The sequence below is a fragment of the Acomys russatus genome, chromosome 19 (genome assembly GCF_903995435.1).
Source record: "Acomys russatus chromosome 19, mAcoRus1.1, whole genome shotgun sequence".
Classification (NCBI taxonomy): Eukaryota; Metazoa; Chordata; class Mammalia; order Rodentia; family Muridae; genus Acomys; species Acomys russatus.
In genome coordinates this window covers 54,367,192-54,381,881 of record NC_067155.1, presented here as the reverse complement: position 1 = coordinate 54,381,881, position 14,690 = coordinate 54,367,192, and the positions used below count along the sequence as shown (strand labels likewise).

At 52.3% G+C, this 14,690-nt stretch overlaps 1 protein-coding gene across 1 annotated transcript in view; it reads right to left on the bottom strand.

Moving 5' to 3' along the window:
* Nucleotides 1–14,325, bottom strand: part of Cux2 (cut like homeobox 2) — a 160,537-nt gene extending 146,212 nt beyond the window's left edge. Inside the window, exon 1 of the mRNA XM_051161564.1 lies at nt 14,059–14,325. Coding sequence (XP_051017521.1) covers nt 14,059–14,307 — 249 coding nt within the window. The 5' untranslated portion in view covers nt 14,308–14,325. The remainder of the gene's footprint in view (nt 1–14,058) is intronic.
* Nucleotides 14,326–14,690: the final 365 nt, after the last annotated feature.

Genomic DNA, 14,690 nt, shown 5'->3' with positions numbered 1-14,690 from the left:
TTTAAGACCTTCGTGAGTGGGCCTGCTGCCACCTCTACCTTTCCAAGGAGACAGTTGAGACTGGGGAGGGTTGCACAAGCTAACACCACTCAAAGAGTGGGGGGACCCTCTGGCTCAGCAATGCCCATCTGGGAACCACTGGCCAATGCCCTGTCACAGCACACAGCCCATTCATAGCTGCTCTGCAGTTACGGAGACAGTAGCACAGTCAAGACAAACCCTGTCCCTGTCACACCTGAGGAAGTCCCCAACTCGCAAGCATAGAGGATACTCTCGCCTGAATGTCTCCTGATGATGTTGGTGTTGGACTGAAGTGTGATCCCGGAAGTTGACATCTTCTCAGAACCCCAAGATGGGGCCAGATCTGGGACCTTGGAAGTGCCAATAAGTCAAGTGAAGATGGCATGTGGGGCCAGGGTGGCCTAGCTCCCATGACTGTCTCCTCCCAAGTGGAAAGAGAGAGGTCTGAAACTGACAGAGGGGTGCCAAGGAGTGCAACTGACCCAGGGCTGAAGATCAGGGACAACCTTCCTGGACCTGTGGAGAGCATGCAGCCCAACACCTGCAGTGGAGCCCATCACCTCCACACCTGTGGTTGCACATGGTGGCTGTGCCGAGCTCCCCCCTGTGGAGAATGCCGGCCACTCTCCTACAAAGAGCATGCAGAACCTGGCAGCATCTAGCTGGATCTCTAAAAGGTTCTTGGGGCTGGGAAAAGTCAATATGGAGGCTGTGTATTTGGTAAGGTGAGCTACCCGCACCTCTCAATGTCCCTGCTGCACCTCCCCCTAGACTCAGGTCCCTACAATGGGACCTTGACCTTGGCTAGTCTGGTGCTAGATGTTGGCTCCAGGTCTTCCAGGAAAGGAGCGTCTGAGTCAGATCCCTTCCCTGTCACCCTGAGGTGTGAGTACCTCCCCTACACCCTGAGCATAAAGGCCAAACGGGGCCAGCTGTCCCATCTAGGTTTTTCTTCCTGTACAGACTCTTCCCACTTCACAAGATGAATATACTGATATCTGTGTGCGTGTGTGTGCGTGTGCATGTGCACGTGCGCATGTGCGTGTGAGTGTGTGTACGTGCACAAGCGCATGCCATCTCGGGTGCCATTTCCAGGAACGACACCCACCTCCTTTGGGGCAGGGCCTCTGACTGGCCTAGCACTCACTGCTTCAGATACATGGGCTGGTAAAAGAACCTAAGGGGTTCTCAACACTCCAGCCTCCCAGCACGGGGGTTACAGGTGCATACCCCACCATGCCGCTTCCATCTGTGGGTGCTGGGGATTTGAAGCCATCCAGGCCTGAAAAGCCAAGCAACTCTCTGTACAGGACTTCTGAGTCACAGGCCTGGGGAGAAACCTGGCTTGAGTTCCCTTCTCACCATGTGTGTCCTCAGGCAAGCCCCTTGAGTTCTCTGTTTTCTCCTCTGTGACATGGTGACACTATCACCATCTCCTTCACATGGCTGCCTGAAGACTCCAATGAACAAAATGTGACAGAAAGAACACAGGACAGTCAAGCTAGAACACTCCATGGCCACAAATGCTCCCACCCTGCTCCAGCTTCTCCAATTTCTTCTTTGCAAGGTCACTGAACAGAATCCTTGAGGGGCCTGGAGGTCCAGGCCTGGGATTCCAGTACTTGGAAGGTACAGGCAAGGCAATCAGAAGTTCAAGGTCATCCTATGCTACCTAGTGAGCTTGCGGCCAGCCCAGGCTACATGGACCCTGTCCCCCTACTTCCTCCCCACACTGGAGCCATCCAGTTATAGGGTTGAGTTCTTCCCACATAATTCTTTACTGTCTCTTCCATGTTGCTCACTTACTAACAGTTCACTCTCTTTTAGCAATGAGCACCATACTACAGTGTAGACATACCACAGGCTTACACAGATGTACCATGGTCTAGTCACAGGCTCATGTGGATGTACCAAGGCTCCCATGGGTACATACACCACAAACTACACATAGGCCCATATGGGCACATCACAGTCTAACCACAGGTTCACATGGGCATACCACAGTCTAACCATAGACTCACAGGGGCATACCCACAGTCTACCATAGACTCACCCACAGTCTAGCCATAGACTCACAGGGGCATACCACAGTCTAACCATAGACTCACATGGACATACCACAGACTAACCATAGACTCACAGGGGCATACCACAGTCTAGCCATAGACTCACAGGGGCATACCACAGTCTAACCATAGACTCACAGGGGCATACCACAGTCTAACCATAGACTCACAGGGGCATACCACAGTCTAACCATAGACTCACATGGACATACCACAGTCTAACCATAGACTCACAGGGGCATACCACAGTCTAACCATAGACTCACAGGGGCATACCACAGTCTAACCATAGACTCACAGGGGCATACCACAGTCTAGCCATAGACTCACAGGGGCATACCACAGTCTAACCATAGACTCACAGGGGCATACCACAGTCTAACCATAGACTCACAGGGCATACCACAGTCTAACCATAGACTCACAGGACATACCACAGTCTAACCATAGACTCACAGGGGCATACCACAGTCTAGCCATAGACTCACAGGGGCATACCACAGTCTAACCATAGACTCACAGGGGCATACCACAGACTAACCATAGACTCACATGGACATACCACAGACTAACCATAGACTCACAGGGGCATACCACAGTCTAACCATAGACTCACAGGGGCATACCACAGACTAACCATAGACTCACAGGGGCATACCACAGTCTAACCATAGACTCACATGGGCATACCACAGTCTAACCATAGACTCACAGGGGCATACCACAGTCTAACCATAGACTCACAGGGGCATACCACAGTCTAACCATAGACTCACAGGGGCATACCACAGTCTAACCATAGACTCACAGGGGCATACCACAGTCTAGCCATAGACTCACAGGGGCATACCACAGTCTAACCATAGACTCACAGGGGCATACCACAGTCTAACCATAGACTCACAGGGGCATACCACAGTCTAGCCATAGACTCACATGGGCATACCACAGTCTAACCATAGACTCACATGGGCATACCACAGACTAACCATAGACTCACAGGGGCATACCACAGTCTAACCATAGACTCACATGGACATACCACAGTCTAACCATAGACTCACAGGGGCATACCACAGTCTAACCATAGACTCACAGGGGCATACCACAGTCTAACCATAGACTCACATGGACATACCACAGTCTAACCATAGACTCACAGGGCATACCACAGTCTAACCATAGACTCACATGGACATACCACAGTCTAACCATAGACTCACATGGCATACCACAGTCTAACCATAGACTCACAGGGCATACCACAGTCTAACCATAGACTCACAGGGGCATACCACAGTCTAACCAGAGACTCACATGGGCATACCACAGTCTAACCATAGACTCACATGGGCATACCACAGTCTAACCATAGACCACAGGGGCATACCACAGTCTAGCCATAGACTCACAGGGACATACCACAGTCTAACCATAGACTCACAGGGCACATACCACAGTCTAACCATAGACTCACATGGGCATACCACCGTCTAAGCCATAGACTCACAGGGGCATTACCCACAGTCTAACCATAGACTCACAGGGGCATACCAAGTCTAGCCATAGACTCACAGGGGCATACCACAGTCTAACCATAGACTCACAGGGGCATACCACAGTCTAGCCATAGGACTCACAGGGCATACCACAGTCTAACCATAGACTCACAGGGGCATACCACAGTCTAACCATAGACTCACATGGGCATACACAGTCTAACCATAGACTCACATGGGCATACCACAGACTAACCATAGACTCACATGGACATACCACAGAATAACCATAGACTACAGGGACATACCACAGTCTAACCATAGACTCACAGGGGCATACCACAGTCTAACCATAGACTCACAGGGGCATTACCACAGTCTAAACATAGACTCACAGGGGCATACCACAGAATAGCCATAGACTCACAGGGGCATACCACAGTCTAACCATAGACTCACAGGGGCATACCACAGTCTAGCCATAGACTCACAGGGGCATACCACAGTCTAGCCATAGACTCACATGGGCATACCACAGTCTAACCATAGACTCACAGGGGCATACCACAGACTAACCATAGACTCACAGGGACATACCACAGTCTAACCATAGACTCACAGGGGCATACCACAGTCTAACCATAGACTCACAGGGGCATACCACAGTCTAACCATAGACTCACAGGGGCATACCACAGACTAACCATAGACTCACAGGGGCATACCACAGTCTAACCAATAGACTCACATGGACATACCACAGTCTAGCCATAGACTCACAGGGGCATACCACAGTCTAACCATAGACTCACAGGGGCATACCACAGTCTAGCCATAGACTCACAGGGGCATACCACAGTCTAACCATAGACTCACAGGGGCATACCACAGTCTAACCATAGACTCACATGGGCATACCACAGTCTAACCATAGACTCACAGGGGCATACCACAGTCTAACCATAGACTCACAGGGGCATACCACAGTCTAACCATAGACTCACATGGACATACCACAGTCTAACCATAGACTCACAGGGGCATACCACAGTCTAACCACAGGTTCACATGGGCATACCACAGTCTAACCATAGACTCACATGGGCATACCACAGTCTAACCATAGACTCACATGGACATACCACAGTCTAACCATAGACTCACATGGGCATACCACAGTCTAGCCATAGACTCACAGGGGCATACCACAGTCTAACCATAGACTCACAGGGGCATACCACAGTCTAGCCATAGACTCACAGGGGCATACCACAGTCTAGCCATAGACTCACATGGACATACCACAGTCTAACCATAGACTCACATGGGCATACCACAGTCTAACCATAGACTCACAGGGGCATACCACAGTCTAACCATAGACTCACAGGGGCATACCACAGTCTAGCCATCAGCTCATGAAGGTGCCTCACAATCTTAACCACTAGTTCAGGTGGGCATATCATAATATAACCACGGGCCCATAAGGGTGTGCCACAATCTAGACAAAAGCTCACATGGGTGTATCACAGTCTAGTCAAAGGTTCACACGTACCACAGTCAGGCCATGGGCTAATGTAACCATCAGCTCATGCAAGCATACCGCAATACAACCATGGCTCACATGGGAATGCCACAGGTCTAACCAGCTGGTTTGTTTTCGATCTCAGGCTCCTACGCACAAAGCTGCTGGGGAACATTCTTGTGCAGGTTTGTGTCAACTTTAGTTCCATTTCTCTGGGATCTTGCTCTTGGTTCTTAGACACATCCCCTCCAGGCACGTTCGGACACTCATTCAAAACAAAACAAAACAAAACAAAAACAAAACCACAGAGTTCCTACTATGCTCAAGTGTTGTTCTAGGCAAGCGATGTCAAAGGCAAGTGTCGTCGTCCCCTCCTGTAACCCCGGCTTTTGCTCACACAGAATCCAATCACTGGGTGGACTGCACGTGGCAAAGCCCACAAGCATGAAGACATGCTAGCCAGAGAAGGCAGTGTGCGTCTTTGTCAAGCCCATCACTGTCACCCAGGAAAGTAGGGAAATTTCTACAGCGTACCATTTCTACAGCATGCCACTTTTCAGGTTTTAAGGCACCAACCTCAAGGCCGGGTACCAACAGGAAACTTCATTGTGTCCCCATCATGCCAAGGACTTCACATACAGTGTCACTTCTGACTCTCACAAGCCACCAAGTCTTCCCAGAGAGAACAGGACTACCTCCATTCTCATTTCACAGGAGAGGACTGAAGGGTCCTCTGAGTGATGGGGCCAGGGGCTACCCTGGCAGGACGGGGCAGGGCCAGGCTCCAAGGACAGAGGGCAGTGACTGGAAAAGAGCCCTCCTCTTCCCTTGCCCACACTCCTCCACCTGGAATGTCAAGCGTCTATTTCTCTCCGCTCCGCAGGCTTCATTAAAAGCCCCGGGCAGTGACTGTTTCCGATATCAATCAGACAGCTCCTCATTAACTATGAAAGATCTAAATGTTGATCACCTCAATCAATACGTTCCAAGCTCTCATCAGTAAAAGAAAAGAAGTCATCAGGTCAGCCGAACCTGCTCCCTTTGATAAAGAAGAGATCCCCCTCCCCTGCTGATGCACCTCAGGCCACGAAGTCTGGGGCATCAGTGACCTTTGCACTTCACCCACCCATGAAACCAGCAAGGCACTCCCCTGCTCTCAGACCAGATGAGCGCCAGCTGTGGCACAAAGGATGTATTTATCCACATCGCCAATGTTTCTGGAAGAAATGGAAGGTAAGTCTTTCCTTTAGAACAGGGAACCATTGCTGTACATCCTCCATTTGCTGGCCTGTTGCTTCAAGGACCAGGAATTAGGCTGCAGGCCAGATGGAGCATGCGCTGGAAGCCTCCTGCAGCCCACCACCACATTCCTGACCCTTGCCCTCACAATCCATGTAGCTGCCGGGCAACAATGGGCTCAGAGAACGTTCTCCGGTGGCCATTGCCCGCCGGTGGGAAATCCACTCAGTCCTAACTGGGAGACAACAAGATCTCTCAACTCAGCGTGACTTCAGACCAACAGCCTGGTAACTGATGGGGCACTGAGCCGCACGCTGGGGAAGGACGTGAGGGTGTAGGTCGAGTACAGATACGGGAGTGTTTCAACTAAAATGGTTAGGGACAGACGCTCTGGAAGCGGAAATGGAAGGCACCAAGAAGGAGAAGGCAGCCTGGAGAAAGGTGCAGGCATGCGCAAACCCAGGGTGTGTCTAAACCAAAAGCACGCAAGGTTTTCTTTGGCTTTACCCTCTTCCCCCTTTCAGCCCACTGGCTTCCTGATGCTTTCCAAACCTTGCAAACACCTTGCCTGGGCAGAGAAGGCCCTGGGCAGCCTTTCTAACCCTCCCCTAGATTCCTCTTTAGCATGCTACAGACCAGGGCTAGTAGCTGCTTAACCACAGGCTCCCTGGGGGCATGCCCAATGTGACCTCTGCCCATCACCATGCTGTCAACATTTCCGTGTGGCAGGTTCCAGGCTACCTCTGAGCAAGGAGCAGGGAGGAGATGCCCTGGCTTGTTCTTACCCTCCTTGGGAATGTCATTTGTATCAGTAGGGGACACCTTTAAATGCTACCCCTCAGCCGGAAAGCAAGAAGAGAAAGAGGAAGGGACCATGAGTCCCCAAGTGCTCCTTCAAGGGCATGTGCAGTGATCTCACTTACTCCTATTAGGTCATGCCTCTTAAAGGTTCTGTCACCACCCAACAGGGCCTCAGGCTGAGGATAGAGCTTTTAATAGGAGGGGATCTCCAGAACACTCATCCCAGACACACGAAGCTTGTGGTTGGTTTAGTCCAACTCCTCTCATCTGAAGGCGAGCTCCTGCAAGGGTAGGGAAACTTGCTGTATGCTCGGTGCAGGGTCTAATCCAGTGGTTCTCAACCTGTAGGTCTTGCCCCCTTTGGGAGTTAACCAACCCTTTCACAGGGGGTCACACACTGCAATTCATACCAGTAGCAAATTTACAGTTATGAAGTAGCAAACAAAATAATTTTATGGTTGGGGGGGTCACCACGACACAAGGTTAAGAACCACTAGTCTAACACTAGCAGGGGCTGAGGAGACAATACAGGGGGTCAAGTGCCTGCCACACAAGCACAGGAAACTGAGCATCATCCCCAGCAACCTGCGTAAAAATCGGATGTGGTAATGCTTCTCTCTCATCACAGTGCTGGGGACATAGATACAAGTGGATCCCTAGGGCGTCGTGGCCAGACAGCTTAGCTTAATTGGCAAGCCTGGGGCCCAGCAAGAGCTCTTGTTTAAAAAAAAAAAAAAAAAAAAGTAAGGCAGAGAATAACTGAGAAAAACATCTGGCCTCTGCCCTCCAAGTGAATGTGCACACACACGCACACTCACATAAATGAACATACACACAAATTCCTAAGATGACTAGGTGCTGAGAGAACGGGGAATCAAGGGCTGGCCTGGACTATAGGAGAATGTGGAGGGGTACTTGTGTGAGAGAGAATGGAGGGGTGAGTAAGGAGGGCACCAGAAGCTGCCTGGCCAAGGCCATGGGGCCTAAGCGGGTGATGGAAGCCCCTGGGAGGTTTCTGAGCAAAGAGACTCTGTATCCTGGGATGGCAGTTGGAGAGGATATTGAGGGGGTAGACGCTGGGAGCTGTGGAGGTCATCCAAGTCACCCAGTGGCTGGAAAGGGAGGGACAGCTACTTAGGAACCACATTAGGGAAGGACCATCAGGCCTCAGGAGCAACCAAGGCTTGTGAGGATGCCGGCTGGGCACCCAGTAGGGTGCACCCCCTGCAGAGGGTACCCCAGGGTGGCTCAGTAAGAGCCAGGCGCATCGCTGGCCACCTGCCAACACCGCGGCCTGACTCACTCCCCCAGGAAGCACCGCAGCGAAGCCTGCACAGCCCCTCACCCCGGCCTGCTTTTAAAATAGAAGCTTCCTGTGAAACTGCAAATAATCCATCGCCCAGAGTCCTTAAAACGTTCACAGGTATTTAAAATGCTATACAATCAAGTTCGCAAAAATATAAAGTGTGAGCGCTAAGCTACTTTAATGCCCTAATTAAAACAGACCGGCTTCTGCCGGGCACCCTCTGTTTACTATTTCCGTAATAGCCCCTGGCCTGTTCACAGCGAGAAAAGGAAAAGAAATCCTTTATAAACTAGCCTTAAAAGGGGCAGTGGGGGGGGGGGGTCAGGAAAAGAAAAAGTTTGCTTTCTCAGGTAATCTCACAACCCATCCACAGGTTGCGAACAGTCTCTGAGAAGGGCACATGGCTACTTCTGTCCCCCTGGTGGTCCAGGGGCACCCCCAACCACCAACCTCTCGTCCCCCAGGACTCATGTAGATGCCACTGTGGGCTCTCACTAGGTTCTGTGGTGAGGGCCCACCAAAGTAGTCTGTCCCAAGCAGGTGACCCTGAAACTGGCCTCTTTTCCCGGCTTCCTTTCCAGTCCCAGGGTTCCCAACACCCCTGCACCCTTTTATTGTGGAGGGTATATCGGTGATCACATATGACTCATGCTTGGCTAACTGGGCCCTATTACCAGAGTACAGTCCCGTGAGCACCGGGCTGGCCTCCGCAGTGTGCACACAGTAGGTGTCCACTGTCACAGAGAAAGGCCTTTTCTTCAGATCAGTCATTCATTTGAACTCAAGAATTATTACGCCTCTCAGAGAGACCAGACCTCAGGTTCTTCCTCTGGGGCAAAGCTCCCAGGCCTGGACAGCTGCAGGGCTCCATGCTCTGGCCATTCAACTCTGAGAAGATCTGGCCTTGTATTTTGGGGGAAAGCCAGACACATGGTCACCAGCAGGTAGAGGCCCGTGAACTCTGCCAGCCTCCTCTTGCTGTGCCACAGCTGCACAAGATGCAGCCTCCAGACACTGTCTCACACGACCTCCGCAATCACCCTGATTACCATGGGATCCTGTTGTCACCATGTCCTGTCCCTTCTACTGCCCCACCCACTCCTGAGTCCTCTGAGTGGGGAGTCCCTCATCATAGGAGGTTTTTTTTGGGGGGCGGGGGAGTGGACTTGGTCTGTGGTTACCATGGTGGCCTGGGTCAGGTCCCCTGGACAACACAGCCTTGACTGAGGCGTGAATCTAGGTCCCCTCCAGGGCAGCCTGGCTTTGCAGCCTACAGAAGTGGGTACCAGCTGCTCCTCCAGGCCCTATGTACTGTAGAATCACATGCTCCAGTGGAGGACAAAGAAAGACTCAGAGTCTGCATCAGCTGACTGTTGCCAATGCCTAGGAGAAAACTCAGCACCCAACAGAGGAGGAAACCGCACGGCTCAAGAGCTCCCTGCCAGCAGTCACATGAGCAGCAATGCAACAGAGCTTGTAGCTTAGATGACGTCAACTCATCTTGTTCCTTCCCCGCAACCGGAACTTAACCATGCACCTACTGTGTCCCAGATGCCACTGCAGATACGTGGCACACGGAGGCACGCCTAAAAGACAAAAGTCCCTGCCTTCCCAGAGCTTGTATTTTTTTTTTTTAAGATTTATTTTATATATATGAATGCTCTATCTGTATGTACACCTGCATGTCAGAAGAGGGCATCAGATCACATCATAGATGTTTGTGAACCACCATGTGGTTTCTGGGAACTGAACTCAGGACCTCTGGAAGAGCAGGTGATGCTCTTAACCTCTGAGCCATCTCTCTAGCCCCCTGAGTTTGTATACTATCTACCCCTCTCCCCGGAGACAGGATTTCTCTGTGTATCCCTGGCTGTCCTGGACTTGCTTTGTAGACCAGGTTGGCCTTGAATTCACAGAGATCCACCTGCCTTTGCCTCCCCAAGTGCTGGGATTAAAGGTGCATCACTGCACCCAGGTGAGCTGGCATTTTAATGAGAGGAATTGATCAGCAAAAGAAGTGTATAAAGTCTATGCTTAATCATGTTGAGACTAAGCAGGGTAGGGATGGCCCAGCAGTGTCGTGTGCATGGATGTGCAAAGAACGTTGTTTTGGGGGGTGGCTACCAGACAAATGAAAGGGCTGCATGAGACGACAGGACAATAGTCCCACAGGCCGTGAGACAGATGTGATGTCCCTCTTATTCCAATTCTATGTGTAAGAAACAAAGGCTCAGAAAACCTGATCCTGCTCAGGTCACAAGCCAGAGCCAGACCCTTGAGCAGTTCCTAATGGTAGCTCAGCTGCCTCTTCACCACGGTCTCCCTGCGATGGGTCGCTATGCCTACCAATCTCAGACTAAGAGCCCATGGGAGGAAGAAGTTCTACCCAGGATGCTCCAGGGCCCATCAAGTTCATAACTTCTACCAGTTGCAGTGAGAGGGAGGAGGTCCCCTGAGAGGATAGCAGCTGACGCCCAGCTCCCCCCCCCCAACATCCACACCTATGCCCCACACAGCTGGATTATCACAGCATGAGGCAAGCCAAGGTATACCTCCTCCAAATGACTGTGTACACCTCGGCATACCCAGAAACTCCATCCCAGGGACCTCTACCATCTACAGTTTCTAACAGGTTCTTCTAGAAGGTTCTATAGTGAACACTGCTCTAATTTGCTTGTCTACCCAAGGCCCCAGCTTTTGAAAAGCATGCTGAAAGTACAGCCCCCAACACATCCTCTCTACTTCCTGCTCCCAGCTCTTGAGTTTGAGGAAATCATCTATAGTGACTAATCCCCCTCTGCCTCCATGGACAATCAGGGCTGGCCCCAATACCATCTCCTGATACCAGAACTGCCCGACCCATCCTCTCACCCTCCCAAGCTGTCCCCAGTTGGAGGCTAATGTTACCAGTTCCGGTGTTTGTTGAGTGAATAGATAAAATGACCCCAGGCGCCACACCCTGCTCTGCCATCATCTATCTTTATAATTTGCAGTACTTGTTCACGGATGCTATTTTAAGAACATCCCAGTGTAGGGCCAGGGACCCCAACAACCCTCCACCCCACCCCGACTCCCACCCCCCAGCCACAGCAGGAGCCAGAACTAGCTCTCTGTTTCCTCTTTCTTTCTTGATGTTACATTAAGCAAAATTTCTTCATTGGCAAATAAATGCTCTCTCCATCAATAAGCGCGATGCCTAAATCAAACTGTTAGCTGTCATTCTTATCTCTTAAACAGACCCATGGATTTCCCAACTAATCAGAAAGGGAATCAAACGCTGCCATTTGAGGTCAGAGATAACCCGGTCAATTCCTGCCAGGAGGGGGTGGGGTGGGGCGGGCATTTGCGTACAGGCCCCCCCAAAAAACAAACACTCCTGTAAATAAAGCCGGCCTCCATCCTGTCTGCACAATGCGGACCTTATTGAGTGAGTCAGGTGTTTGGCTGATTAAAAATTGATCCATTTCAAAATCTAATCAACAGAATAGGATTCTTTCATACGTTATCGGGAGAGCTGCTGACATCGAAAACCAAACCTGTTATTAACCCATGAACTCCAGTGACCCGCTCCCCACCGCTCCCAGGGACCGTAAATTATTCAGTGGCCCACGACCAGGGGAGCTGCTGGGCCTGATGAATTTAGACCAGGGCATTGGTCCAGGACTTTGGGTCGATGGCGTGGCCTCAGCAATCCCCGGAGGCCGGGGTTCAGGACACTCGGGGGCTGCGTGTCACGACTGTGAATACATTACTGGCATCCACTGGGGCCTGGCCTGGGCTGCGCCTTTGACTAAAAGGCCTCTCTAAGCAGGGCGGGCAGCCTGGCCAGGGCCTTTGGGGACATGAGGCTTGGGGAAGGCCATTCCTGATTCCCAAGTTGAAAGATGATTTCCCTTGAACTACAGAAACAGAACAAATAAAGAAAGATGGGGGTGGGGGGTGGCATTTGGCTGGCAACGCCATCTCCTTCAGAAGTTTGCCTCCTCATACAAAAGAAAGCTCTGCGGCCATGTGAGGTGCTGGCCAGGGGTGTCCAAAGGCTGCTGCTGTGTTTAGTGGGGGCCCCCAGCGTGGCCCTGGGCCTTCCTACCAATTTCTAAGCTCTCTGACCTTGAATTAGAACCTTCTGAGGCAAGATCAAAGAAAGGCCTTCCGTCACATTACCCCCTCCTGCCTCTTCCTCCCCCCATCTTCCTCCTCCCCTCCCCCAACACACACACACACACACACAGGCTCAGTTTACATTCTTCTGTCCAGCAGGTAGGGACACTCTGGGCAACAAGGCCTGAATCTGATGCTGCAACTTCACAGGCGGCCAATGGGAAGGATAAATGTGGGAGGGGACAAGGGAAGCCTCCTGGGGCGGGGCTTGGGGGTGGGTCGGCCTGGCGACTGGGAGAGGAGACCAGAGGAGCCTCATGGTCCCTGACCTGGGCATGTGGGAGAAGCAAAGCCATGGTAGTAGGCTTGCAGCTGGACAGCCTGAAACTTGCCTCTGCCACGTCCTGGCTGTGTGAGCTTGCGCCATGACACAGAGCCTCCAACGGCTGATTCTCCAGGTCACAGCTCCGGATGGGAGGACAAGGAAATGACAAGTGCTGCGCTCACCGGAGCGGTAAGGCCCCCTAGAATCCTCGATAAGGTCACCCGCACACCCAGCTGAATGCACCCCACCTCCTCAGTGCTGACCTCTGTAACAATGAGGCTCCCCTTCTCCCCGCCCCATGTGTGCTCCACGGCATGAGAGTGAGTCTAGCATGAACCCCAGAGGGTACCTTCGCCGTATGTGATTGTTCCTGAAAGCCAAGTGCAGGGTTCAAAGCCCAGCCTTACCACTTACTGGCTATGTGACTGCAGAAAAGGGAACCGACCTGTCTGTGCTTCAGCACTCTCCATCAAGCCAGGATGCTACAAACACCTGGCACACAGCAAGCCCTTGACCCCAGCCTGACATCAGGCCTCTCTGAAGCCTCTCTGGGCTCCTCAGTACTGAGGCCTACAAGGTCACAGCTCACTTCCCACAGTCCAGAGCAACACTGACCATCAGCAAGTACAGCAAGACAGACACACAAAACCCAAAGCGCCAGACGTTCATCAACGCACGTGCGAAAAAAAAAAAAAAAAAAAAAAAAAACAGCATTAAAAGCGCCCTGAGGGCTTCCACGTCACCAGCCTCCGAGATGCCTGAGTGTCCAGCAAGCCACTGAGAGGCTGTGCCTCCCACAGACCCATCAGGACCTGAGAATCTGCTCCTAACTGCCATGTCTATCTGTAGCCCTGGGATCTGACAACATCATGGGATATTTCAGGGCTGTCACTACGCCGTGCAGCGGGTGGCAGCCCGTGGCAACACATATACCAGCTGGAGCCCCAGAGCCGGGCAAGAGACAGCTCCGGGGGAGGGAGGGGAGGTGTAGCAAGATGACGCTTCCTCTACACAATGCCCAGCCTGGCCAGGCCTTGGACAGAGTGGTCGAGTGAAGACGGAATGAATGAACAAATGACCCTGAAGTCCCTGAGGCTCCAGGAGGAAAGGGACAGGGTGACAGAGGCACCGCTGGGGGCTCAGGGACCAGACTCTCAGCTGGGGCCCAACCTTACCTGGCTTACAGGGTCTCTGGAGGCCTCAGGTTTGGAGGAGGAGTATGGTGCCGTGTCCTCGATGACAACGAACAGTACTGGCCAGTCCCTAGAAGTGAGCTGGCCCAACCCTGACGGCTGCTGGCCACCGGCACTGTTTACTCTCCGCTTGCTGTCCTCGTGACAGGCCTTCCAAGAACTGCGATCAATGAGGGCCTGGCTGCCCGCAGTCTGGCTCCCTGCAGCCCGGATCCAGCTGCAGAGGCCCATGTTAGGATGTACCCAGCCTGGCTCCTGCTTCTGCCAGGATGCCCAGCAGTCCACACCAGCCTACTCATCCACAGCCCAGAGCCGACTGCAGAGTGCAGCCCACTTGGGACCTTCTTGGTGCAAGTGAACCCACATGTGACTAACTCACCTGAAGAGGTCACCCTGCAGCCTCGCCAGGAAGCACCTGGGCTAGCAACATGGGGCTTGGGGGAGGGCCAGGTGCTCCTCATAAAACAGCTCACAGGAGTCAAGTGAGAAATACAGCTGGGCCAGGACGCAACCTCCACGATGGCCACCCTGGCACCTGAAGACAGACTAAAGATGATGGGGTTGAGGAGGTCCGATACCGGCCACCCAAATCCCACCCTGCACTCTGGAGGCTG